The following is a 26,569-nucleotide window of genomic DNA, read 5'->3' on the forward strand; positions in this document are numbered from 1 at the left end:
CCCATTCATGGCAGGGACCTTCCTCCTCCTGAGCATGGACCTGCCTGGATCCCCAGTGCCCCTGCTGTCTGCATCAGTGGGGGTCCTACCGACTCGCTGCCTACTGCACTGCCCCGGAGCAAGGTACCAGGGCAGGGGGGGAGGGGGGTACGGGGGAGCAAGGTACCAGGGCAGGGGGGGAGGGGGGTATGGGGGAGCAAGGTACCAGGGCAGGGGGGGAGGGGGGTACGGGGGGAGCAAGGTACCAGGGCAGGGGGGGAGGGGGGTACGGGGGGAGCAAGGTACCAGGGCAGGGGGGTACGGGGGAGCAAGGTACCAGGGCAGGGGGGAGGGGGGTACGGGGGAGCACACCATAAATTATAAAAAATACAAATAATATATTTATAACACAATATATGTGATATAAATATCCTATTTGTATTTTTTTTTTATAATTTATGACAGGTGAGGCTCTGCCTCCCCTGCCTCACCTGACTGCACGACCCTGGTGGAAGGGCTGTTTGGGCTCATTACCATATGCGTATGCCCTGTGTTTCATGGGCGACCATCAGAAGATGGGGGAGGTTCCCACAGGCCAGCACATGAAACATCCACTCGCGGTCCATTCGCTTCGCATCCTACTGCATTCGGACGGCGTGAGCGATCCGTACGATAGGCGGGGCTAAGAACACTCGCTGCCCGTCCGAAATACGCAACCGTCCGACTCAATCAGAATAAGGCCCTTTGTCCGTATCCTCCCCACCCTAACCCCCCAATTCCAATATACACTTTATATCATGTTTGACATTTACAATACCCCTATAAAATAAAAACTCAGAAAAACTTTTTGGTTTAGAGTTACCAACTTTAATGTTTATATGTATGACCAAAGATATATTTGGCACAATTACTTTTATTTTATAATATACAATATGCATAATGAAATTAGCAGAAGTAGAAACTGTAGTAAAAAAGTTCAATACACATCAGAATATACAGAATATACACAATTTATTGTTATAATTGATTGTCATTGTTACTCATTTCAACATCTCTAAGGCATGGATACTGTATATTGTATTATTAGACCTTTGACTTGCAAATACTACATGTGTAACGCTTACTACTATATGATGACATGTATATATACAACGTTTCTTTGTTGTATGCGATGTGTAACTTACACATTTCAATAACAAAGATTATTACAAAAGAATATAACATTGCGGCTTGGTAAAATGAAGAACCTTTATCGAAAGAACAAATAAAGGTGATCATTTGTGTCACCTACAGTAAGAAACAGAATGGCAGAGGATAAAACTATAGCGAGTATTCTAGTATCTCATATATAGATCTTTTTCATATGAGTTGATCCTTAGCTCCTTCGATGATTAGATGACAAAGACACGCAGGGGCAAACGCAGGATTTTCAGAAGGGGGTTTCCAGAGGGGCGGAGCAAAGCACAGAGATGGACACTTAGGTGACCCAGTATATGGCGGGTCAGTTAAAGTATTATAGATAGACCAAATGTATATAAATAATAATAATAAAAAAAAAATATATATATATATATATATATATATATATATATATATATATGTATACATATACACACACACACATATATATATATATATATATATATATATATATACACACATACATATGTATACATACAGGGGCGTCAACAGCAGTGTAGACTCCTGGGCATAGCAATGTATTGGGACCCCTAGTATTGTGTAATATGTATGTATGTATTTACACATGTGTTTTTATATAATTTATCTTTTTGATTATATATTTGTGTATGTGTTTCAGGTTGTTTGGCAACAACATCCTTCCCGGCCAGCTGATGAAGCCCAGTGACGTAGCGGGTCACATGACTGTAATCCCGGAAGTGGGTAGTACACGGAGCGGCACCCGGAACTGTAGCATTTAGCTATAGTTCTGTGGGGAAGCTGTGAAGTGTTACACCACTTGGCAGAGTGGGACAGCGGTGATGATGGCGGGCGGCAATCAGCGTGGCAGGTGAGTGAGGTGTGTCCACGCCGACTCTGGGGGTGTGGGGGTGGGTAGTATATGGTATTTAAATGTTCATTGTATCGTCATGTCTGTCCTTGAAAAGGGAGGGGGTGTTACCCAGAAACGCTGTTGGATATTAAAGGCTGTTTTATCTACACGTTGGAGTTGAGCTTGTTTGTGTGCCGCCCACACACTGGATTATTTAGACCTTATGGGTCTTGGAAGGCACCGCAGCATAAAGCTACATTGAGTGGAGTGCCTGATCCCACAGCATTATGTATATATATATATATATATATATATACACACATACAGGGGCATCAACAGCAGTGTAGGCCCCTGGGCATAGCAATGTATTGGGGCCCCTACGATCCTCCAGCGGTAGGGGTGGGGGAAGCTGTGATGTCCCGGGGGTGGTAGGGGGTATTATATCAACCGTTCAGCATGTAGGGCCTGGATCAGTAATTTCCACTAATTACCCCTTTACTGCACAGATGGTGGGAGATGAGGTGGGAGAAGGGGGCATTGGGCTGAATGAAGGGGCCCTGATACATAACCACCAGGGTGGTAGAGGATGTTTAATATGCAGAGAAGGGGTGTATAGTGGAGTGGGCTTATTATTCATCATTTTCTGGTGGGAGGACAGCTTGCTTGACTGCAGATATCTCCAGTTCCCGGAAATAGATTTCTTAGATTTTAATGGAATTAGAAACTAGAGACTATGGGATCAGAGTTCAGGAGGCAGAGCAATCTGCCGACGAGAATATAAAACTACATACCAGGTGTGTGGAGCTGGAGCAGTAACCAGCTGCTGGAAGGCTGATATCTCTGGTTCTGGGAACAGTAGAGACAAGCTACTAGTGTCCATCAAAGGGGAAGAGTCCCAGCTTTAGGAATATATCCTCAGAAAAACTCTAAGTCAGACAGAACCTGAAATATCTGACTTGGGAAGAGCAATCAACAGGCTTGTATGGGGACCACTGCTTTGAAGTCAGATATCTCCGGTTCCCAATGGCCAATTTTTTTAAATTCTTGTACCCATAGAAATAGGGGACCCTCAGCTTTCAGCCTGGGGGCCCTTAGACTCCTGGGGGGTTTCTGGGTACTCAGAAACCCCCCCTGCGTGCGCCACTGACACGGTCCATAGGAATCACTTTTGAAGCAAATAGTGGTAATCCTTAATTAATGTCGTGGTCTAATTGACCTATCAATCCGTTCAAAGTGCATAAATATTTATAGATCTATATGTGTCCTGTATATTCCCCAGCTGGAGGTAAACGTTACCCAATAGATGAAAATGATCCATAAATAGGCGGCTTAGCAAGGCGTCCTCGTTTCTAGAACGTACAGTAGATCTCCGTAGGCGATCAGCTGAAGTACCAATCACGACCTTCTCATGGCTATATGTTCCATCAATTAAATTAGCTTTCCTCTGATTTCACCACCCTCTGGGGGCAATTATTAGCATTTCTTGTTACTCCCCCAGATATCTTGATATAACCAATTCCTACACCTACTGCGGCATGGAGGGGCTCAGCGAAGGTGGTGGTGAATGTGTGTAAGTGTATGATGGGGTAACACAGAGAATAAAAGGACATCTGTCCTGCCTCATAATCCAGGTATATCCTCACTCTGCCATAGGGGATATTGTCAGGTAACCGGATCTCTCTACTGTCATGTATCAGTGAGTACTGTTTATTCCCATTATCAGAACCTGTCTTCATACACAAAGACCAAGACTTGTTATCTTTCCCAATGAGTTTTCTCCTGTCGGTACTGGGGTAACACATCCCTACTCTCCAGCACATTGATTCACTACTGATCTCCCCCTCCCAGTAATAACGCCCTGAGGAAACTGTCATGGTGCTTATTACTTGGGAAATCAGGAATCTCTCTGGTGTTATGGGACGATTCTGGTTTATATCTGACCAGGATGCCGTTTTCAGGTCACTGGATATATGGATATTATTGGCAGCTGTGGCTACATCCAGTAATAGGTCTGTAGGTTCCTGCAAATAGATCCCTGTATTTATCCCTGTTATTATATCAGATAATGTGTGTAATGTCCCTGAGATGAGTCCCACATCCGGATCTACTGCACCACGGACCTGGTTATCATGTCTCTCTGTGTCCTCAGTATCACACAAGTACCCTGTGTCTGTAGATTCTTGCTTATAGATTTTTGTATTTGTATCTTTTATTATATCAGACTCTGTATTACCAGTTGTGGTTACATCCAGTAATAGGTCTGTAGGTTCCTGCATGTAGCTCTCTATATTTATAGCTGCTAGTATATCAGTTAGTCCAGTGTGCAATGTTTTTGAAATCAGACCCACATTCAGTTCTTCCTCATTATGGACTTGTATATAATGTCTCTTTCTGTCCGCAGTATAGTGCAAGTCCCCTGTGTCCAGTTCCTGTAAGACAGTCACTGGGTCAGACATGTTACACAGCTCCTCAATGTGACGCATCTTCCCAGACAGCTCGTCCTTCTTTATTTCCAGCTGCTGGATCAGATCAGAGACTGAGAGTGAAACGCGTTCTTCCCACCTGTAGATCTCACTCAGGACTCTCTTCTCCAGGTCTTCCAGCTGTCTCCTGAAGTTTAAAAACAGGACAGTGACTCTCTCTGTTAAACCCGCTGCTTTTCTCTGATCTTCTCTCCTGCGCTCCTGCAGACTCTGGACTCTTTTCTCAGTCTCCGATCTCTTTGTGGTCAGTTTCTGCAGAACATTCCTCAGGTTCTCCTTCATCTTCTCAGAGGCCTCATCCAGCGACTCCACCTGATGTCCTTTGTGCTTCCCGATCAGACAGCAGGACACACAGATACAGGCAGCATCCTCAGTGCAGTAATACTCCAAGACCTTCTTATGGACGAAGCATTTCCTGTTCCCCAGGGCAGTGGTGGGGTCACATAAGACGTGTTCTGCTGACTTGCTGTGTACTCTCAGGTGATTATTACACAGAGAAGCCTCACACATCAGACAGGACTTAGCAGCAGGTACAGGAGAGTCAATACAGTAAGTGCAGCAGATCCCAGTCTCCTCCTGATCTGGCCGAGCAGACAGGAACCTCCCCACTATGTTACACAGTGTTATGTTCCGTATCAGTGCAGGACGATCCTGACACTCTGCTCTGCACTCAGGACAGCTATAAACTTCAGCCCCGTCCTGTGTATCCAGCACACGATCAATACAGACCCGGCAGAAGTTGTGGCCACATCTCAGGGTTACAGGATCTGTATAAATGCTCAGGCAGATGGAACAGTCCAGATCCGTTCTCAGATCAGCAGAAGATGCCATCACTGGTAAATAAAAAAAAAATAGAGTCTATAGAGGGAATATTCATAAGGTGGGTGGTTATTTACTAAACAGTTTTGCTGATGGTTTAAAAGGCTTTATTTTTAGATAAAATACATGCCATGGTTTGGCTTTAAAAAACAATTGCTGCTCTAAATCCAATATCAGAACTAAGAAATAAATAAATAACACCCCCCCCCTCTAATTGTTTGATAATGTGTATTTATAACATTAAAAAAAGAATTACTTGAATTAAAATGGTATTTTTGTGAGAACTTAACGTTCGAATCCCTTTCTCTGGATCCATCCTGGTGACACAGCTCAACCATGGGATGTAGGAGGGTCCGCAGGAGCCAGGCACCTATGCTAAAGCTTTGATAGAGGCAGGCTACTCCCTTCTGCATCCCAGCATTCCTCAGTTCAACTTCCAGAGCACACTAGGATACATTAACTCAGTACAAACTATGGTTTTCATTACCACCTTTATGCTGATGATACCCTAATCTATCTCTCCTCCCCCGACTTATCCCCATCACTTCTGTCCAAGGTCTCCGAATGCCTCACGGCCATCTCAGCCTGGATGACCCAACGCTTCCTGAAACTAAACATGGCTAAAACTGAACTTCTAATCTTCCATCCCCCGAACATCCCCTCTTCTCCCACTATCTCCATCAGCATTGGTGAAACCGAGATCACGTCCACCGACCAAACGCGCTGCCTCGGTGTCATCATTGACTCCTCCCTCTCTTTCACCCCCCACATTCGTGCTCTCTCACAGTCTTGCCGCTTTCACCTACGCAACATCTCACGCATCAGACCATTCCTCTCCACTGACGCGACCAAAATTCTCATTCACTCTCTTGTCATCTCCCGCCTTAACTACTGCAACATCCTTCTCTCTGGGCTACCTCTCACCCGCCTCGCACCTCTCCAATCCATTCTTAACGCTGCTGCTAGGCTCATCTTCCTCTCCCGCCGCTCTACCTCCGCCTCCCCCCTCTGTTTATCTCTTCACTGGCTCCCCATTCCTTTCCGAGTTCTCTTTAAACTCCTCACCACCACCTACAAGGCTCTCTCCTCCTCCACAGCTCCCTACCTCTCTTCACTGATCTCTATCCACACTCCCTCCCGTCCTCTTCGCTCCATCGCTGACCGCCGACTGACCTCTCACCTAATCACCTCCTCCCACTCCCGTGTCCAAGATTTCTCTCGCGCTGCCCCCCTGCACTGGAACAACCTCCCGCCACCCATCAGGCTATCTGATTCCCTTACCTCCTTCAAGCGCTCCCTCAAAACCCACTTTTTTCGACTAGCCTATCCCTCCTCCTAACCTCTTTTGATCCTCCTATCCTGCCTCCGTTCCCCTCCGTTCCTACTTATCCTATTGTATTTCGTTCGTCCACCCACCTATTTTTAGTATGTTAACTCTTATGAGCAGGGCCCTCCTTCCTCACGTACTCACCCTACCTCATTACCTCACCTGTGCTCCTGTCCTGTTCTTCCCTTCCTCTACTTCATCTTCGGTCTCCTTGACTATTTTGACACCTACTTCTGAACTGATGCTGATTTTAGTACTACCAGCTATACCCCTATTTATACTGTATCTTTCTACACACCCTGTACGTTACCTTGTAATTTGTATTTTTTTTTTGCTATGTACGGCGCTGCGGACACTTTGTGGCGCCTTATAAATAAACGTACTACTACTACTACTACTACAACGCCTGAACATATTAATATGCACAATCAAATAATAACAACCATATAACATGACAACACATGAAATGGTATAACTCCGTAAGGGAGGGATCGCTGTGTCACCAGGATGGACTCAGAGAAAGGGATTTGAACAGTAAGTTCTTACAAAAATCCCCTTTTCTCTTTTATCCATCCTGGTGACACAGCTCAACCATGGGACGTTCAAGAGCCGATCCTTTGGAGGGTACGCTCAGGCTTTCAGTTCTCATCTCTGCTCACCCAAATGAAGCGTCCTCCAACCCAAACTCATGGAACCTGAAGAATTTGGTGAAAGTGTGAACAGAGGACAAGGTGGCAGCCCTGCATACTTGCTCTGCAGTTGTCCCATGACCCACAGCCCAAGAGGAAGCAACCGACCTGGTAGTATGAGCATTAATTCTGGAGGGCACTTGTCTGCCAACCTTTGTGTAGGCAAAGGCAATAACCGAGCTTAACCACCTAGCAATTGTCTGCTTAGAAGCTGGCCACCCTCTCTTATGTCTCATACAGTAACAGTAACAATTCAGTTTTCCTAAACCCCTTCACTCTGTCCACATAAACGTGCAACGAGTGAACAACATCCAATTTCTGTAGTTTGTCCCTATTTCCAACCTCCTCCGGAGGACAAAACACTGGAAGCACAATCTCCTGTTTAAAATGAAAAGTGGACACCACTTTAGGCCAAAATTTTGGAACTGTTCTCAAAACAGCCCTATCTTCATAAAACACCAGAAAAGGGGACCTGCAAGACAAGGCCCCAAATTCAGACACACGTCAATCCGAAGCAATAGCCAATAGAAACCTCAGTTTCCAGGTCAGAAACTTAAGGTCAGCCGACCTTAACGGTTCAATGGGTGGTTTCTGCAGTACTGCCAACACCAGTGACATATCCCAAGGCGTCACTGGTTGTCTATACAGAGATTTAAGATGGGTAACCCCTTGGAGGAATGTCTGCACCTCCAGCAACAAAGCCACTTTCTTTTGAAAGAAAATGGACAAAGCCGACAACTGCACCTTCAAGGATTGTAGGTTTAACCCAGTGGAAAATCCATCCTGGAGAAATTCCAGAAGTCTAGAAACCTTAAATCTGGAGGTGTGAACTTTTTGTCTCTCACACCACCTAATGTACGTAATCCAGACTCTATAATAATTTGCTGCTGAAACCGGTTTCCATGGTACGGATAACGGCTTCTGAGAAACCTTTCTTCTTTAAGAGGGAGGTTTCAAAAGCCAGGCCGTCAAATTGAGACGAGCTAGGTCCTGATGAAGAAAAGGACCTTGCTTGAGAAGGTTTGGTTGAAGTGGAAGATGCCATGACGCTGTCGACAAGCTCAGAATGTTGCAATACCAAGACCTCCTTGGCCAATCCGGAGCTGTTAGAATGACCTTTGCCCCTTGTGTCCTCACTCTCTTGAAGACTCGAGCCAACATGGGAAACAGTGGCGATGTTGAAGCACAACGGAACTGTCATGACATCCACTGCCCACACCATTGGATCCCTGGTTCTCGAACAGAATTTAGACACCTGACGATTGTGTCTGGATGCCATCAAGTCCACCTCTGGGAGCCCCCAAAGAGAAACAATTTCCTGGAACACCTCCGGATGTAACGCCCATTCTCCTTCCAGCAGCTCCGCTTTGCTGAGAAAATCTGCTTCCACATTCCGAATCCCGGGAATAAATACAGCCGATAGAGCCGGAATATTTGCTTCTGCCCACCAGAAAATCCGAGAGACTTCCTGCATCACCATCCTGCTGCGAGTGCCCCCCTGGTGGTTCAGATAAGCCACAGCTGTGGCATTGTCCGACTGAATTCAAATGGGAGACTCCACACTGGACCATAGACCCTGCAACCTCAGATTCAGAGTTACTGCTCCCCAGCCCCTGAGGCTGGCATTGGTTGTGACAACCAACCAGTCCCATAACCGAAGGGAGAGTCCCAACTGGAGGGATTCCAGATCCGTCACCACAGTAACGAGTCCCAAGTCTCCTGAGCCAGAAAAACTGTTTCTTGTTTCATGGTCTTCGGATTTCCTGACCAACTGGAAAGTATGTTCCATTGGAAAGGTCTTGAGTGCAACCTTGTGTACTGGAGGCTCTCAAAAGTCACTACCATCTTGCCCAGTAGTTTAAAACACTGCCATACTGAAAGACCGGGCGACTGAAGAATGGCCAACACTAACAGACGAATGTCTCTGGCCTTCATTTTCTGGGGGGAAAACACGATGAAGCTGTGTATCCAGAATAATTCCCAAAAACTGTAGCCTCTGAGTGGTACACAGCTGGGACTTTGGTAGATTTAATATCCACCCATGGCTCTGCAAGAAATGAGTTGCAGCCGATAGATGTTCTTGCAACTTCTCTGCTGACTCCACCTTGAACAAGAGATCATCCAAATATGGGATAATCACAACTCCCTTGAGTCTGAGAGCCGCCGCCATGACCGCCATTATTTTCGTGAACACTCTCGGTGCTGTAGCCAGCCCAAAATTGCAGATGAAGGTCGCCTATCGTGAAAAGCAGCAAAGAGTGATGTTCTTTGCAAATAGGCACGGTCAAATAGGTGTCTTGAATGTCCACGGATGCTAGGAATTCTCCTGGTTCCAAGCTCAAGAGAACCGTCCTCAGAGATTCCATCCTGAAGTGGTCCACTCACAGGTGAAGGTTCAGCGATTACAAGTTCAGGATAGGCCTAAAAGAGCTATCTGGTTTGGGAACCAAGAAAAGAATGGAGTAAAATCCCTTTTCTTTCTTTCCTCCTGAGGTACCGGAATTACCACACCCTTATCGAGGATAGAGTTCGCCACCCCCGACAGGGCTTTTCTCAAGCGTGCCTCCCTTGGTAAGGGTGTGGGAAAAATTATCTTTGGAGGAATTCCCTTGAGATTGATTCTGTATCCTTAAGAAACTACATTGTGAACCCAAGGATCCTGCCGGAGAGAGCCCAAACTTCCCAGGACAGCAGGAGGTGACCCCCCACTCTGTCCCCAGAATGGGGAGCCTCCATCCCATCATGAGGAGGGATTCTCCTTCCCCATGGCAACCTGCTTTCTTGCAATGGCCCCAAAACGGGACTTGGGAGTCTTTCCTTTTCCAGAAGGAAATCGTCCTCTACCAGACTGCCCTCTGGTGGAAACACCCCCCCCAAAGGAGGGATGAAAGGACGAGCAAAAAGCTGCAAACCTAGAAGCTCCCTGTTTTGCAGCCATTGTGGGAAGAAAGCTGCTCTTCCCCCCTGTGGCCTGTTTGATAAGGGATTCTAATTCTAAGCCAAAAAAGCAATTCCCCTTTAAAGCCAGTGCTTCAAGAGACTTCTTGGACTCGCCATCAGCCTCCCAAGCCTTAAGCCTCCTGGCCATCACTGAAATGGCCAACACTTTTGACGCCATCTTAACTCCCTCTTCTCCAGCCTCATGAGTGTATTCAGCCCCAGCTTTTAACTTTTCCACCAAGGCAAACGCTTCTGAATCAGGCTGAAGCAGTGAACACAAGGTATTCGCCCAAACCATCATGGCCTTAGATACTCAGGCTGATGCAATAATGGGCCTCAAAGTAAAACCAGCTCCTTCAAAAACTGCTTTCAAACAACCCTCCAACTTTTTATCCACAAGGTCTTTGAAGGCAGCACGCAAAAACATTTCTTCAACAGAGTCTACATTAAGAAGAGGTGGTGTGGATAAAGGGTGCCTGGGTGAAACCTAAGGATCCTTGGCAAACTGTTCCATAAAGGTATTCATTTTGTGTACACTCTGAGCAGTGTCCTGCATAGCCTGTAACAATGCAGGGTCCCCCTGAGAGAGCGGAATAGAGCCAACAGAAGGTTGTGGGGATGACAATGGCCTGGGAGATCTAACCAACTCATCCCTCTGTCTATTTAGAGCCTGTACCAAGACAGACATAGACCTTCTCAGAGCAGCTGCCCGCGCAGGCTCAGGTTGCTCAGACCTTTGGGCTTGCGCCCCACTGGGCACAGATTCGCATGCAGGGCACAAATCCCCGTGGTCCATCTGTTCAGCAGTTAAATCAACCCCACAAAACTTGCAGTAAATTAACATGGCAGACGCTCCCTACCCAAGCACAGTAGCATCACACCTTTCTGTCATGATAAAAACTCATAAGTCAGGCGTTTGTACAAAGCAATAGACCATTGTACTTATCTGTCTGATGCTGTATAAGACCCTCAGTCGTCACCGAGGAAAGCGCTGCCTCAGAAGAAACGGTCACTCTCTCTGCAGATAGAAATCTCCTTCCAGCTCCGCACAGTGTGGGAAGAAAGGGCGCCAGGGCAGAGTGAAGGAAGAGGCAAGACCCTGCTTCAGCGGGGAGGGAAGCTGTTTTTGGGGCCCTCCCCCTGCAAGCCACTCCTACCATGTGTTACTTCTGCCTTTCAGTGTCTCCCCTCCAATCAGGATCACTTGGAAGTGCCCAGCTGCGCTGAGCTCCTGTAACAGGCTTCAACACCAAAGGAGTTCAGCCTGTAAACCCTTTTCAAGATGGCGGCCGCCATTGCAGGGTGTCTGTTGCCCATGATCCCCCTAAGTAGGGAGTTGACCCAGGGAACCTCTCTGTGATGAGGTCCAAGCGCTGTGCTGAGAGACCAGACAGCGTCTCTCAGCACACAGGGAGCTGACAGGACGCGCTTCTGTCAGCCTCTGCTGCGCTGTCAGTGTGAGGAAACTTTCCCTAGAAGTCTCACACTGCATTCCTGCACTAACTAGGTGAAATATTGATTAAAAAAAAAACCCTAGCTACCCTAAAACATGGCTGCTTCAGCAGCCCTTCAGCATAGCACCCACTCCGGTGGGCACCTAAAATGAACTGAGGAATGCTGGGATGCAGAAGGGAGGAGCCTGTCTGTCTCAAAGCTTTAGCATAGGTGCCTGGCTCCTGCGGACCCTCCTCCATCCCATGGTTGAGCTTTTTAATTAAACAAAACAATACACACCCCCTTCCAAATCATATGCTCTCTATTTAACACATTTCACCTATAACTCAAGTTGCAATACAGGCATCTTACATACAATTCTAACCATATTTCACACAATACAAACGTTCACAAAGTAAGGGGGTGCAGCCCCTTACGCCGGTGTGAAGAGCGCCCGTAGGGCGTGATGAATCACCTAGTATATATATATATATATATATATATATATATATATAGTCCCAAGAGAGGCCGGCACTCAGGACTTAGAGGTGGATGCCCGTGGGTACTTGCTCCGGTGCCCTCTTAGCCAGAGGGGAAGGATCCTCAGGATATGTATAGGAGGAAAAAATCAGCGGCACTCGGAGACTGAAGAAACTGGTGAATGAATCTGGAATATTTATTCCATGTGCAATAGAAAACGTTTCGGAGCTCGAGGGCTCCGTCGTCAGTTCAAAGTAAGCACTTTGAACTGACGACGGAGCCCTCGAGCTCCGAAACGTTTTCTATTGCACATGGAATAAATATTCCAGATTCATTCACCAGTTTCTTCAGTCTCCGAGTGCCGCTGATTTTTTCCTCCTATATAGATATAGATATATCTATATATATATATATATATATATATATATATATAGATAGATAGATAGATAGATAGAGAGAGAGAGAGATAGAAACAAGTAAAACCAAGTGCCACATAATTGACTGGGATTCCCAGCTGAATTCAACTCTCAATATATTTAAGATTTGGTTACTTGTTTCCTAGAATGGCGCCCAGATTTTCTACGTAGGGCACCGTAGGGAAATCGCATCGCATGGGCCATTTTAGTGTGATGCAATTGTTTAATGTAATTTTTTCATTGATCTTTGTGCCCCCAATATATCGCATCGCATTGCATCGTACCTCCCACAATATCGCATGCGATTTTATAGGGTGTGCGATGCCGTTACATTAGCTATACAATGATATGATTGAATGTCCTAAAAATAGGTTTGACGCACCCCCACTATCCACGTCACCCCGAAGTGTGGCGAGCGGCGGCGGAACACGTCCTCCGACTTTTTCATACCCCCACTATCCACGTCTGCATGGAGTTGACGTTATATAGTGTGGCGAGCGCAGCGAGCCACCGAGCCCGAAGCGTGGCGAGCGCAGCAAGCCCCGCGAGGGGCCACGTATTACTTTACATGTATTCCGCGTCCTCTCACAGGGCTCGCTGCGCTCGCCACCCTTCGGGCTCGGTGGCTCACTGCGCTGGCCAGACTATATGAAATCAACTCCACGCCGACGTGGATAGTGGCGGTATGAAAAAGTCACACATACCATCATATTATTGTATACCTAATGTAATGGCATCACACACCCTATAAAATGCCCTGGGGCACACATAGCAGTGAATAAATCGCATGGCACTAAAATGGCCGATGCAATGAGATTTCCCTATGCAGAATAGCCCACTAAGCAAATTGCTTAGTGGGCGCCGTTCTAGGAAACAAGTACCACGTTTTTTAATAATGGTGTATAAAACAGCCCAGGTACATCACAATAAAGCCTCGTACCAAGTGTATTACCGCTGTGGGCTGGATACCACAAGATTTGTATAAACACACTGGTGGAGGACATAGGCCACGCCCTGACGCGTTTCATCACTGGGACTTCGTCAGAGGGCCCAGTGATGAAACGCGTCAGCGCGTGGCCTACGTCCTCCACCGGTGTGTCCTGTAGCTTGCTCACCTTCTAGCAGTCTGTGTGTCCCGGGCCCCTCAGCAACCTGCACGGCGATCCAGCTTGGTGGAGAGTCAGAGGGAGAACGGGCAGGTCCTGACCAAGTACTGTGAGCAGCTTTGCCTGTTGGCTTGTTTATACAAATCTTGTGGTATCCAGCCCACAGCGGTAATACACTCGGTACAAGGCTTTATTGTGATGTACCTGGGTTGTTTTATACACCATTATTAAAAAAACGCTTTTAATGCAAAAGCGTTGTTGAACATGTATCACAAATGCAGGATAGGATTGCAACCGTGGTACCTATTGTCAGAGAGCACATGGAACAAGCCCAAAGTGCTCAACAGAGGGTATATAACCGGAGTGCCAAGATACGGGAATTTGCTCCGGGGGATAGAGTTCTTGTGTTGGTGCCCACTGTGGAAAGCAAGTTCCTAGCTAAATGGCAGGGACCATTTGAGATTTGGGAAAAAGTGAGTGAGGTCAATTATAAAGTATACCAACCAGGTAAGAGAAAACCTGAACAAATCTACCATGTTAACTTAATCAAAACCTGGAAAGATAGGTTGTCTCTGTCAGCGGAGCCTTGCTCTTTGGCGTCTTCACTTCAGTTGCTTCCCGCGGTGAAGGTGTCAGAGACATTGTCAGCTGATCAGAACAATCAGGTTAAAGAATTTCTCAACCGAAATAGGGAGATATTTTCAGAGCTGCCTGGCCAAACGACCATAATAAAACATGACATTGTCACTGAACCAGGGGTCAGGGTTCATTTAAAGCCATATAGGATTCCTGAAGCTCAGAGAGAAGCTGTCTCTAAAGAAGTGAAAAACATGTTAGAACTAGGAGTCATAGAGGAATCCAACAGTGAGTGATCCAGTCCTATAGTTTTCATCCCGAAGCCAGATGGTAGCATACACTTTTGTAATGATTTTCGTAAATTAAATGAGGTGTCAAAATTTGACGCATACCCCATGCCCCGTGTGGATGAGCTTATAGAAAGGCTGGGAACAGCCAGGTTTCTTACCACATTGGACCTGACTAAAGGTTACTGGCAGATACCCCTAACGGATAGCGCAAAAGAAAAAACGGCCTTTTCGGTTCCAGAGGGGCTGTTTCAGTATAAGATGTTACCTTTTGGGTTGCATGGGGCTCCAGCAACCTTTCAACGGACGATGGATAAAATTTTGAGGCCCCATAGAAAATATGCAGCTGCATATTTGGATGATGTGGTAATTCACAGTATGGACTGGGGGTTCCATTTGGTTAAAGTACAAGCAGTACTGGACTCAATCAGAGAAGCAGGGTTTACTGCTAACCCAAAGAAGTGCTGCCTTGCAATGGAGGAGGTTAAGTACTTGGGCTTCACCATTGGTAGAGGTCTGATTAAGCCCCAATTAAATAAAATTGATGTTATTCAAAACTGGCCTAGGCCAGTGAATAAAAAACAAGTAAGGGCTTTTTTTGGGAATAACTGGGTATTACAGACGATTTATTCCTAATTTTGCAGCCACAGCAGTGCCGTTGTCAGACCTTACCAAGGGGAAGCAGTCAAATACGGTGAAATGGAACCCTGATGCAGAAAAAGCGTTCCAAGCGTTAAAAGTGGCTTTGTGTTCACAACCTGTACTGATAACGCCAGATTTTTCAAAAGAATTTTGCCTCAGAGGTAGGGATAGGGGCTGTGTTGTCCCAAACCAGAGATGGGGATGAACACCCTATCATCTTTTTGAGTAGGAAACTCAATGAGCATGAAAAAAGGTATGCCATTGTGGAAAAGGAGGCTTTGGCCATTAAATGGGCATTAGATACCTTGAGGGATTACCTCTTGGGAAGACAGTTCAGGCTAGTGACAGATCACGCCCCTTTAAAATGGATGCATGTAAACAGAGGGCAGAATGCTCGGGTAACCAGATGGTTTCTAGCATAACAGGATTTCAAGTTTAAGGTTGAACATAGACCAGGTTCACAGTTGGCCAATGCAGATGCATTGTCCCGCACCTTCTGTTTGGGGGCTACAAGTGTTCCGGCCCCTAGGTCGAAACAGGAGAGGGGGATATGTGACAAGAACACTATAGTAGTGTTTGAGGGCAGGTATATTTGTCCCAGGTTCTTGACTTACACCTTTTAGAAACAGGTGTTTTGCCTCACAGAGGGCTAATCAGCAAGCAAGCTGTAAAAAGGCTGCTAGAGTGAACAGTGTGAGAGGATTGCCTGGGAGATTGCAGAGTCTCTGTGTGAGAAGCAAACCTGTCTTTTACAAGTGAGTCCCCAGTGTTGACTGTGAAACTTTGTATTTTTCTTTAGTGACAGTTAGGAGCATCCTGTTAGTGCCGGACAGGCAAGGTATTTTCTTTTTATGTTTATTTTGTTTTCTGCTGAAATAAAACTGGTTGCGGCCAGTTGTACCACAAAGACTGGACTGGTGTGATTACTCAGCTGCTGTTGGCTGCCTTCTACCCCAGGAAAATGCATCCAAATTCCCCTACAGTGTTACAATATATATATATATATATATATATATATATATATATATCCACAAATAGGTAGATGGCACTCACAAGATTTGTATAATTTCTGCGCGGCGGCAGCAATGAAGAAATAAATGAATCAACACAGGCCTGTGTTGATTCATTTATTTCTTCATTGCTGCCGCCGCGCAGAAATTATACAAATCTTGTGAGTGCCATCTACCTATTTGTGGTTACATTTTTCCTTGAGAAACGGAAAGGCACCTCAAGTATCTGCATCCTTAAGGAAGAGTGCCGGTACACCTTTGTCCTATATATATATATATATATATATATATATATATATATATATATATATATAAAAATAAAGTTTCGATTTGCGGTCTGGCACTCACCCAATGGGTTAAACAACACCGGTGCCTTCCAAGAAGGATAGGGAGATGTGGTAGAAAGTAGAGGGTCAGAGGAGCTTTTTAAACAAAACTTTGTAATGTAAACAACCAACGTTAAGGGAAGGAAAAATTGTGCATCATGGGAAGGAGGGGGGGGGGGGGGAGGAGAAAAGGAGGGGGGGATGGGGAGGGAAAGAAAGGGGGAGAGAAGGGGAGGGGTAGAAACTGGAAGAACAGATGAAAAACAGATGAAACACAGAGGACTGGATGAGTTATTTATATGTTCTCATATAGAAAAACATGTATACATTTTTTTAATGTTTTCTTGAATGTTTTAAATAAATTCATGTATTTTTTTATCATTGCCTTGAACATCATTTAAGAAGGTTGCGCCCAACTAAACATTTTTGTTGTATATGTTTTCTGCATAGGAGATGGTGTACCCCCTTTATTCGTTAGTATCGGAACCGTCTAAATCAGCGGTTCTCAAACTGTGGGTCCCTACCTTCTCAGTATGGGGTCGCGAGTCCATGTTGCTGACCATCAGGCTGATGATTTTTCTAAGCTCAGTCAGTGATACAAAGGGCGAAATGTAATAGGGTGCGATTTTTGGACGAGTCCCAAACTCGCCAGAAATCGCACCTTTAAAAATCGCGTTTTTTGCCGCGAATTCGCATATGTAATGAGATGCGAATTAGCGGCAAAAAATGCGATTTGCCGCGATTTCGGGAGCGATTTTCAGTCATGAAAATGTGCGCATTTTCATATATGCGATTTTGGGTAAAAAATTAAATAAAAAAAAACGTGTGGGGTCCCCCCTCCTGAGCATAACCAGCCCCGGGCTCAAAGAGCCGGTCCTGGTTTCATAAAATCAAAGGAACAATCAAGTTGGGGTTCCCTGGATTTTATAAAACCAGCACCAGGCTCAAGGGCCGGTCCTGGTTCCCAAAATATGGGGGACAAAATGACTGGGGGTCCCCCGTATTTCAAGAACCAGCACCGGGACCAACCAGCCAGCAGGGTAATGCCACAGCCGGGGGGAGACTTTTTATACAAGTCCCCCCGGCCAAAGCATTCAGCCCTCTGACTGGTCAGCATGGGCAGGGGCCCTGGGGGAGTGGGGACCCCCCCAAAGAAGGGGTCCCCCCCCTCCAGAACTCACCAGCCCATGCTGAAGCCCGGGGCTGTCCTCTATGCCCCTGGGCTGTGGGCATCGAGCTGATTAATGGTGTAAAAAAATAGATAAAATCCTATTGTGTATTGCTGTGGAACTATGAGTCCCAGCAAGCCTGCACCACATGCAGGGACTTGGAGAACCACAAGTCCCAGCATGTGGGGCAATAAAGGGCCCGCTGGGACTAGTAGTCCCACAGTACTAAAAATAGTTAAATAAAAACACACACACACAGACAGTACAACTTTAATACACACCAAGCCCATTCATCCATACTCACCTATGTTGACACGAAGCTTCGGTCCCCTTGTCCAGTAGAATCCAGAGGGGAGGCTGTGGAGAGAAATCATACTCACCACAGATGTCTTCAGTGCTTCCCCAGGTGCCCAGCAGCATTCTTCCCACGATCACCGTCCTCCAGTGTTCTGTTTACATCTGGGGCTCCGCCCCCAGACCGGGACTTAGCCCCGCCTACCAGCCAATGATGGTCCGGGAAAATCCCCATGCTGGACCATCATTGGCTGGTAGGCGGGGCTAAGTCCCGGTCTGGGGGACTCAGTGCTACAGAGGCTGAGAGCGCGATGGGCTGAGCTATGCGTCTCCATGGAGACGCATAGCTCAGCCAATCAGGACTGAGCTATGCGTCTCCATGGAGACGTATCGGCCAATCGCGCTCTCAGCCTCTGAAGCTGTTAGAGGCAACGGAGAAAGCCGGTTCTCCCCGCTGCCTGTCAGTGCGGGGGGAGCCGGCTGTGAAGCAGCCAGACCAGCGCTGGATCCAGGAATGGTAAGTAACGCTGGTGTAAAAGGGAGGTGTGTGTGTGTAATAAACTTTTACTTCTCTGTGTGTGTGTTTTTTATAAACATTCTTTTTACAGGTGGACTACAAGTCCCAGCGGGCCCATTAATGCCCCGCATGCTGGGACTTGTGGTTCTCCAAGTCCCAGCTTGCGGGGGAGGTCTGCTGGCACTTGTAGTTCTCCGGTATAAAGCAATGTAACTATGATCAATTTAACCCTATCAGGCCGGCGTCCACTGGCCACGGACGCCGGTGACAGCCCCGGGCTTCAGCCCTGGACGGGTGAAGCCTGGGGGGGGGGGCCCCTTTATTGGGGGGGTCCCCACTCCTCCAGGTACCCCGTCCAAGGCTGACCAGCCACGGTGCTCATGTTTTGGCCGGGGGACCTTGTATAAAAAGTGTCCCCCGGCTGTGGCATGACACTGCGGGCTGTTGGAGCCCGATGCTGGTTTCAAAATACGGGGGACCCCAGATTTTTTGTCCCCCGTATTTTTGGAACCAGGACAGGTCCAAGAGTCCGGGGCTGGTTTCAGAAATACGGGGGACCCCCATGCTTTTTGTCCCCCGTATTTTTGGAACCAGGACCGGTCCAAAAGTCCGGGGCTGGTTTCAGAAATACGGGGGACCCCTATGCTTTTTGTCCCCCCGTATTTTTGGAACCAGGTCCGGCTCAATGAGCCCGGGGCTGGTTATGCTTAGGAGGGGGGACCCCACGCCGTTTTTTTTTTATAAAAACACTTTTACACATTTTTATTAACAGGACCATGCACAGATCTCAGTGATCTGTGCATGGTTCTGCCAAATTCGCCTGTCAGAACCTGGTCTATTTTTTTTGCGATTTTTGGTAACATTTACCAAAAATCGCACCCTATTACATTTGCGAGTTGTATACTTTATAATGGGAAAACATCTGGATGCGATTTGAAATGTGACTAAAAATCGCCACTTTCAAAAGTGCAATTTCGCGGTAAAAAGTGTGATTTTTTACCGCGATTTTCAACCTATTAAATGTGCGATTTTCGGAAAATGTGCGATTTCGGCCGTTTTTGACCAAAAATCGCACATGTCTAAAAATCGCACCCTATTACATTTCGCCCATAGAGTCTGAATAATCTTTTTTAATTGTCTGTTATTTTAGACTCCTCCCATCACTCTGTGCCCCCACAATGCTGCCATGTATGTGCTGTCTGCTGACTACACATGTGATGTGATGGGTTATGGTATATTAGACTCCTCCCATCACTCTGTGACTCCACAATTCTGCCATGTATGTGCTGTCTGCTGACTACACATGTGATGTGATGGGTTATGGTATATTAGACTCCTCCCATCACTCTGTGCCTCCACAATGCTGCCATGTATGTGCTGCCTGCTGACTACACGTGTGATGTGATGGGTTATGGTATATCAGACTCCTCCCATCACTCTGTGCCTCCACAATGCTGCCATGTATGTGCTGCCTGCTGACTACACGTGTGGTGTGGTGTGATGTGATGGGTTATGGTATATCAGACTCCTCCCATCACTCTGAGCCTCCACAATGCTGCCATGTATGTGCTGCCTGCTGACTACACGTGTGATGTGATGGGTTATGGTATATCAGACTCCTCCCATCACTCTGTGCCTCCACAATGCTGCCATGTATGTACCGTCTGCTGACTACACATGTGAGGGGTTATGGTATACTAGACTCCTCCCATCACCCTCCACAATGCTGCCATGTATGTACCGTCTGCTGACTACACATGTGAGGGGTTATGGTATATCAGACTCCTCCCATCACTCTGTGCCTCCACAATGCCGCCATGTATGTGCTGTCTGCTGACTACACGTGTGATGTGATGGGTTATGGTATATCAGACTCCTCCCATCACTCTGTGCCCCCACAATGCTGCCATGTATGTGCCGTCTGCTGACTACACGTGTGATGTGATGGGTTATGGTATATTAGACTCCTCCCATCACTCTGTGCCTCCACAATGCTGCCATGTATGTGCCGTCTGCTGACTACACATGTGATGGGTTATGGTATATCAAACTCCTCCCATCACTCTGTGCCTCCACAATGCCGCCATGTATGTGCTGTCTGCTGACTACACGTGTGATGGGTTATGTGGTATATCAGACTCCTCCCATCACTCTGTGCCCCTACAATGCTGCCATGTATGTGCTGTCTGCTGACTACACATGTGATGGGTTATGGTATATCAGACTCCTCCCATCACTCTGTGCCTCCACAATGCCGCCATGTATGTGCTGTCTGCTGACTACACGTGTGATGTGATGGGTTATGTGGTATATCAGACTCCTCCCATCACTCTGTGCCCCTACAATGCTGCCATGTATGTGCTGTCTGCTGACTACACATGTGATGGGTTATGGTATATCAGACTCCTCTCATCACTCTGTGCCTCCACAATGCTGCCATGTATGTGCTGTCTGCTGACTACACGTGTGATGTGATGGGTTATGGTATATCAGACATCAGACTCCTCCCATCACTCTGTGCCCCTACAATGCTGCCATGTATGTGCTGTCTGCTGACTACACATGTGATGGGTTATGGTATATCAGACTCCTCCCATCACTCTGTGCCTCCACAATGCTGCCATGTATGTGCTGTCTGGTGACCACACGTGTGATGTGATGGGTTATGGTATATCAGACTCCTCCCATCACTCTGTGCCCCCACAATGCTGCCATGTATGTGCTGTCTGCTGACTACACGTGTGATGTGATGGTTATGGTATATCAGACTCCTCCCATCACTCTGTGCCCCCACAATGCTGCCATGTATGTGCTGTCTGCTGACTACACATGTGATGTGATGACCTTCTGCAGTAACTTGCTGGGGTCCCGTCATTATTTTTATTGTCTGATGGGGTCCCAGAGCAAAATAGTGTGAGGACCGCTGGTCTAAATTAATTGCACATCTAATCCACAACAACCTCGGCCTTTGTTCATTTATATACTCAAAATCGAATGTCAAATTGTACCGTGTGTACCCAGCATTACAGATAGGGTCTGCAGCCGATATAATTAACAATATCGGCAGTGTACTGACTGAACGATATTGGTAAACGATGTTGTTCAGTGACATCATCGGGGCTCCAGTGGCTTAATTTATGGGTTGTGGGCCCAGGTGCAAAAATATAATTAAACCTAACAATCATTTTTATCCATTTTCCAGTGTTTGGGAGCAATTGATGGGTTGTCATTTATCCCATACATTTACAGATTTCGATTTTTGTTCTCACCAGACAGATGGGACAGATACATATACGTGTGTACACCCAGATTAAGAAGTTAACTTCAGTCTATGGTCCATCACTCTCCTATCTCTCTCAATTACTTTCCCAACTGTCTGTCTCTTAATCACTTCCCCAGTTGTCTGACTGTTTCTCTGAATCACTCCCTCAACTATCTCTGACTGTCTCTCTAGCCCATCATTTCCCCATCTCTCTCCTTCAATCACTCCCCCAACTGTCTCTTTTAATCACTCCCCAGCTGTCTGACTGTCTCTCTGTCCCATCATTTCCCCATCTCTCTCTCAATCACTTTCCCAGCTGTCTCTGACTGTCTCTCTGTCCCATCATTTCCCCATCTCTCTCTCAATCACTTTCCCAGCTGTCTCTGACTGTCTCTCTGTCCCATCATTTCCCCATCTCTCTCTCAATCACTTCCCCAGCTGTCTCTGACTGTCTCTATGTCCCATCATTTCCCCATCTCTCTCCCTCAATCACTCCCCAGCTGTCTCTGACTGTCTCTCTCTGTCTGTGTGCCTCTCCAGACTGTCTCTGCATCTCTCACCTCCGTTCCGTTGCCAGCACCAGCAGAAGTCACTTTCTGGTTAACTTCCACTTCCTATACAAAGTGTATATGTTACTGTCTGTAGGGGCTCCCTCCCTCCATCCTGCCTCGGATAAGTTGCTGGGTCCTAGTGCCCGGCAGATATCTCACTTACTTTGTTATGTAATCGGTCCAAGGCAGTGCAGAGTGCAGCATGACTGGGGGAGCTGGGGGCCCTGGAGACAGCTCTGGCCCCATAGCAGCTGCATCCCCTGCACCCTCAGTAAATACACCCCTGCCACCACCTGACTACATACCTCTCAACTGTCCTGATTTTGCGGGATAGACCATTTGTTTTGTACTCCCCCACCCCCCCCCATAATCCACAGCGCTGTACAGAGAATATTATTACCAGTTATTATATAGCGCGCACATATTCCGCAGCGCTGTACAGAGAATATTATTACCAGTTATTATATAGCGCGCACATATTCCGCAGCGCTGTACAGAGAATATTATTACCAGTTATTTATATAGCGCACACATATTCCACAGCGCTGTACAGAGAATATTTTTACCAGTTATTTATATAGCGCACACATATTCCGCAGCGCTGTACAGAGACTATTATTACCAGTTATTATATAGCACACATATTCCGCAGCGCTGTACAGAGAATATTATTACCAGTTATTATATAGCGCACACATATTCCACAGCGCTGTACAGAGAATATTATTACCAGTTATTATATAGCGCGCACATATTCCGCAGCGCTGTACAGAGACTATTATTACCAGTTATTATATAGCGCATACATATTCCGCAGCGCGGTACAGAGATTATTATTACCAGTTATTATATAGCGTACACATATTCCACAGCGCTGTACAGAGAATATTATTACCAGTTATTATATAACGCATACATATTCCGCAGCGCTGTACAGAGACTATTATTACCAGTTATTATATAGCGCATACATATTCCGCAGCGCGGTACAGAGATTATTATTACCAGTTATTATATAGCGCATACATATTCCGCAGCACGGTACAGAGAATATTATTACCAGTTATTATATAACGCACACATATTCCGCAACACTGTACAGAGAATATTATTACCAGTTATTTATATAGTGCACACATATTCCACAGCTCTGTACAGAGAATATTATTACCAGTTATTTATATAGCGCACACATATTCCGCAGCGCTGTACAGAGACTATTATTACCAGTTATTATATAGCGCACACATATTCCGCAGCGCTGTACAGAGAATATTATTACCAGTTATTATATAGCGCACACATATTCCGCAGCACTGTACAGAGATTATTATTACCAGTTATTATATAGCGCATACATATTCCGCAGCGCGGTACAGAGAATATTATTACCAGTTATTATATAACGCGCACATATTCCGCAGCGCTGTACAGAGACTATTATTACCAGTTATTATATAGCGCACACATATTCCACAGCACTGTACAGAGACTATTATTACCAGTTATTATATAGTGCACACATATTCCACAGCGCTGTACAGAGAATATTATTACCAGTTATTTATATAGCGCAAACATATTCCGCAGCGCTGTACAGAGACTATTATTACCAGTTATTATATAGCGCACACATATTCCACAGCGCTGTACAGAGACTATTATTACCAGTTATTTATATAGCGCACACATATTCCGCAGCGCTGTACAGAGACTATTATTACCAGTTATTATATAGCGCACACATATTCCACAGTGCTGTACAGAGACTATAATTACCAGTTATTATATAGCGCACACATATTCCACAGCGCTGTACAGAGAATATTATTACCAGTTATTTATATAGCGCAAACATATTCCGCAGCGCTGTACAGAGACTATTATTATCAGTTATTATATAGCGCACACATATTCCACAGCGCTGTACAGAGAATATTATTACCAGTTATTATATAGCGCACACATATTCCGCAGCACTGTACAGAGAATATTATTACCAGTTATTTATATAGCGCACACATATTCCACAGCGCTGTACAGAGACTATTACCAGTTATTATATAGCGCACACATATTCCACAGCACTGTACAGAGACTATTATTACCAGTTATTATATAGCGCACACATATTCCGCAGCGCTGTACAGAGACTATTATTACCAGTTATTATATAGCGCACACATATTCCGCAGCGCTGTACAGAGACTATTATTACCAGTTATTATATAGCGCACACATATTCCACAGTGCTGTACAGAGACTATAATTACCAGTTATTATATAGCGCACACATATTCCACAGCGCTGTACAGAGAATATTATTACCAGTTATTTATATAGCGCAAACATATTCCGCAGCGCTGTACAGAGACTATTATTATCAGTTATTATATAGCGCACACATATTCCACAGCGCTGTACAGAGAATATTATTACCAGTTATTATATAGCGCACACATATTCCGCAGCACTGTACAGAGAATATTATTACCAGTTATTTATATAGCGCACACATATTCCACAGCGCTGTACAGAGACTATTACCAGTTATTATATAGCGCACACATATTCCACAGCGCTGTACAGAGACTATTATTACCAGTTATTATATAGCGCACACATATTCCGCAGCGCTGTACAGAGACTATTATTACCAGTTATTATATAGCGCACACATATTCCGCAGCGCTGTACAGAGACTATTATTATCAGTTATTATATAGCGCACACATATTCCACAGCGCTGTACAGAGAATATTATTACCAGTTATTATATAGCGCACACATATTCCGCAGCACTGTACAGAGAATATTATTACCAGTTATTTATATAGCGCACTCATATTCCACAGCTCTGTACAGAGACTATTACCAGTTATTATATAGCGCACACATATTCCACAGCGCTGTACAGAGACTATTATTACCAGTTATTATATAGCGCATACATATTCCGCAGCGCGGTACAGAGATTATTATTACCAGTTATTATATAGCGTACACATATTCCACAGCGCTGTACAGAGAATATTATTACCAGTTATTATATAGCGCACACATATTCCGCAGCACTGTACAGAGAATATTATTACCAGTTATTTATATAGCGCACACATATTCCACAGCGCTGTACAGAGACTATTACCAGTTATTATATAGCGCACACATATTCCACAGCGCTGTACAGAGACTATTATTACCAGTTATTATATAGCGCACACATATTCCGCAGCGCTGTACAGAGACTATTATTACCAGTTATTATATAGCGCACACATATTCCGCAGCGCTGTACAGAGACTATTATTATCAGTTATTATATAGCGCACACATATTCCACAGCGCTGTACAGAGAATATTATTACCAGTTATTATATAGCGCACACATATTCCGCAGCACTGTACAGAGAATATTATTACCAGTTATTTATATAGCGCACACATATTCCACAGCGCTGTACAGAGACTATTACCAGTTATTATATAGCGCACACATATTCCACAGCGCTGTACAGAGGCTATTATTACCAGTTATTATATAGCGTACACATATTCCGCAGCGCTGTACAGAGACTATTATTACCAGTTATTATATAGCGAACACATATTCCGCAGCGCTGTACAGAGACTATTATTACCAGTTATTATATAGTAAGTACAATTTGGGGTGGTCATACGCACAGGACACACAATTTTGTATTCATATAGATAGGTGACCCCCCATCAGGATATGTCGTCAACAATTGAAGTGAACTACCTGGGGGTGTGCTACCACAGGACAAAAAATTATGGATTCAAGTGAAAGAAGAAGAAAGGTTTGTCGCGGTAGTGGTGCACCTTAAGTAAATTGCGAGACTTAAAACATAATTTTTATTGGATCAATTAAAAAGAAATAGGCTGCGAAATATGACGAAACAACATGCAACATGTAACATGGACAGTGCTTATGTGAATTTAAAAACTTGGGCTCATGCAGCGTCCCTTGATATTGTTAGATAGTGTAGCTTATATCAGTAGGTCTCACCCTCAGTGCTGGCTATGTTGCCTATAGTGCACTAAGGGGGACTTGGAAAGCTTTTTAATAAATAAATAAACAATCGGTCGTCTGCCTGTGTCTTTATTTATATGTACATTACTCGTAAATATATAGAAGAAAATTTCTATCATGTGCGTGATAAACAGCTGACAATTGGACGATCTCTGATTAATTCAACTGGAATGCCCTAATCTGTACTCCAGTCGTGGTGA

The 26,569-nt window shown here is 45.4% G+C and overlaps 1 protein-coding gene and 1 long non-coding RNA gene across 3 annotated transcripts in view; one reads left to right on the plus strand and one right to left on the minus strand.

Annotated features, from left to right (window-relative positions):
* LOC146073673 (uncharacterized) overlaps positions 1-2,047 on the plus strand; it is a 35,380-nt gene extending 33,333 nt beyond the window's left edge. Inside the window, exon 3 of the long non-coding RNA XR_014473296.1 lies at positions 1,799-2,047. This is a non-coding gene — a long non-coding RNA (uncharacterized LOC146073673). The remainder of the gene's footprint in view (positions 1-1,798) is intronic.
* Positions 1,603-22,510, minus strand: LOC146073672 (E3 ubiquitin/ISG15 ligase TRIM25-like). Of its 2 annotated transcripts, none has more exons than XM_083181042.1 (2): positions 16,548-16,651; positions 1,603-5,306 (listed from the first exon to the last, which is right to left on the minus strand). In XM_083181042.1, the coding sequence occupies exon 2, from the start codon at positions 5,302-5,304 to the stop codon at positions 3,424-3,426; it is 1,881 nt and encodes a 626-aa protein (XP_083037168.1). In that variant the 5' UTR covers positions 5,305-5,306; positions 16,548-16,651; the 3' UTR covers positions 1,603-3,423. The 2 variants fall into 2 exon arrangements, with proteins under 2 accessions (XP_083037168.1, XP_083037166.1); XM_083181040.1 differs by lacking the exon at positions 16,548-16,651 and adding an exon at positions 22,328-22,510 and having other exon boundaries at positions 1,604-5,306.
* Between the last annotated feature and the right edge of the window lie 4,059 nt (positions 22,511-26,569).

This window comes from Crinia signifera, chromosome 4, assembly GCF_055691185.1.
Source record: "Crinia signifera chromosome 4, ASM5569118v1, whole genome shotgun sequence".
Taxonomy (NCBI): Eukaryota; Metazoa; Chordata; class Amphibia; order Anura; family Myobatrachidae; genus Crinia; species Crinia signifera.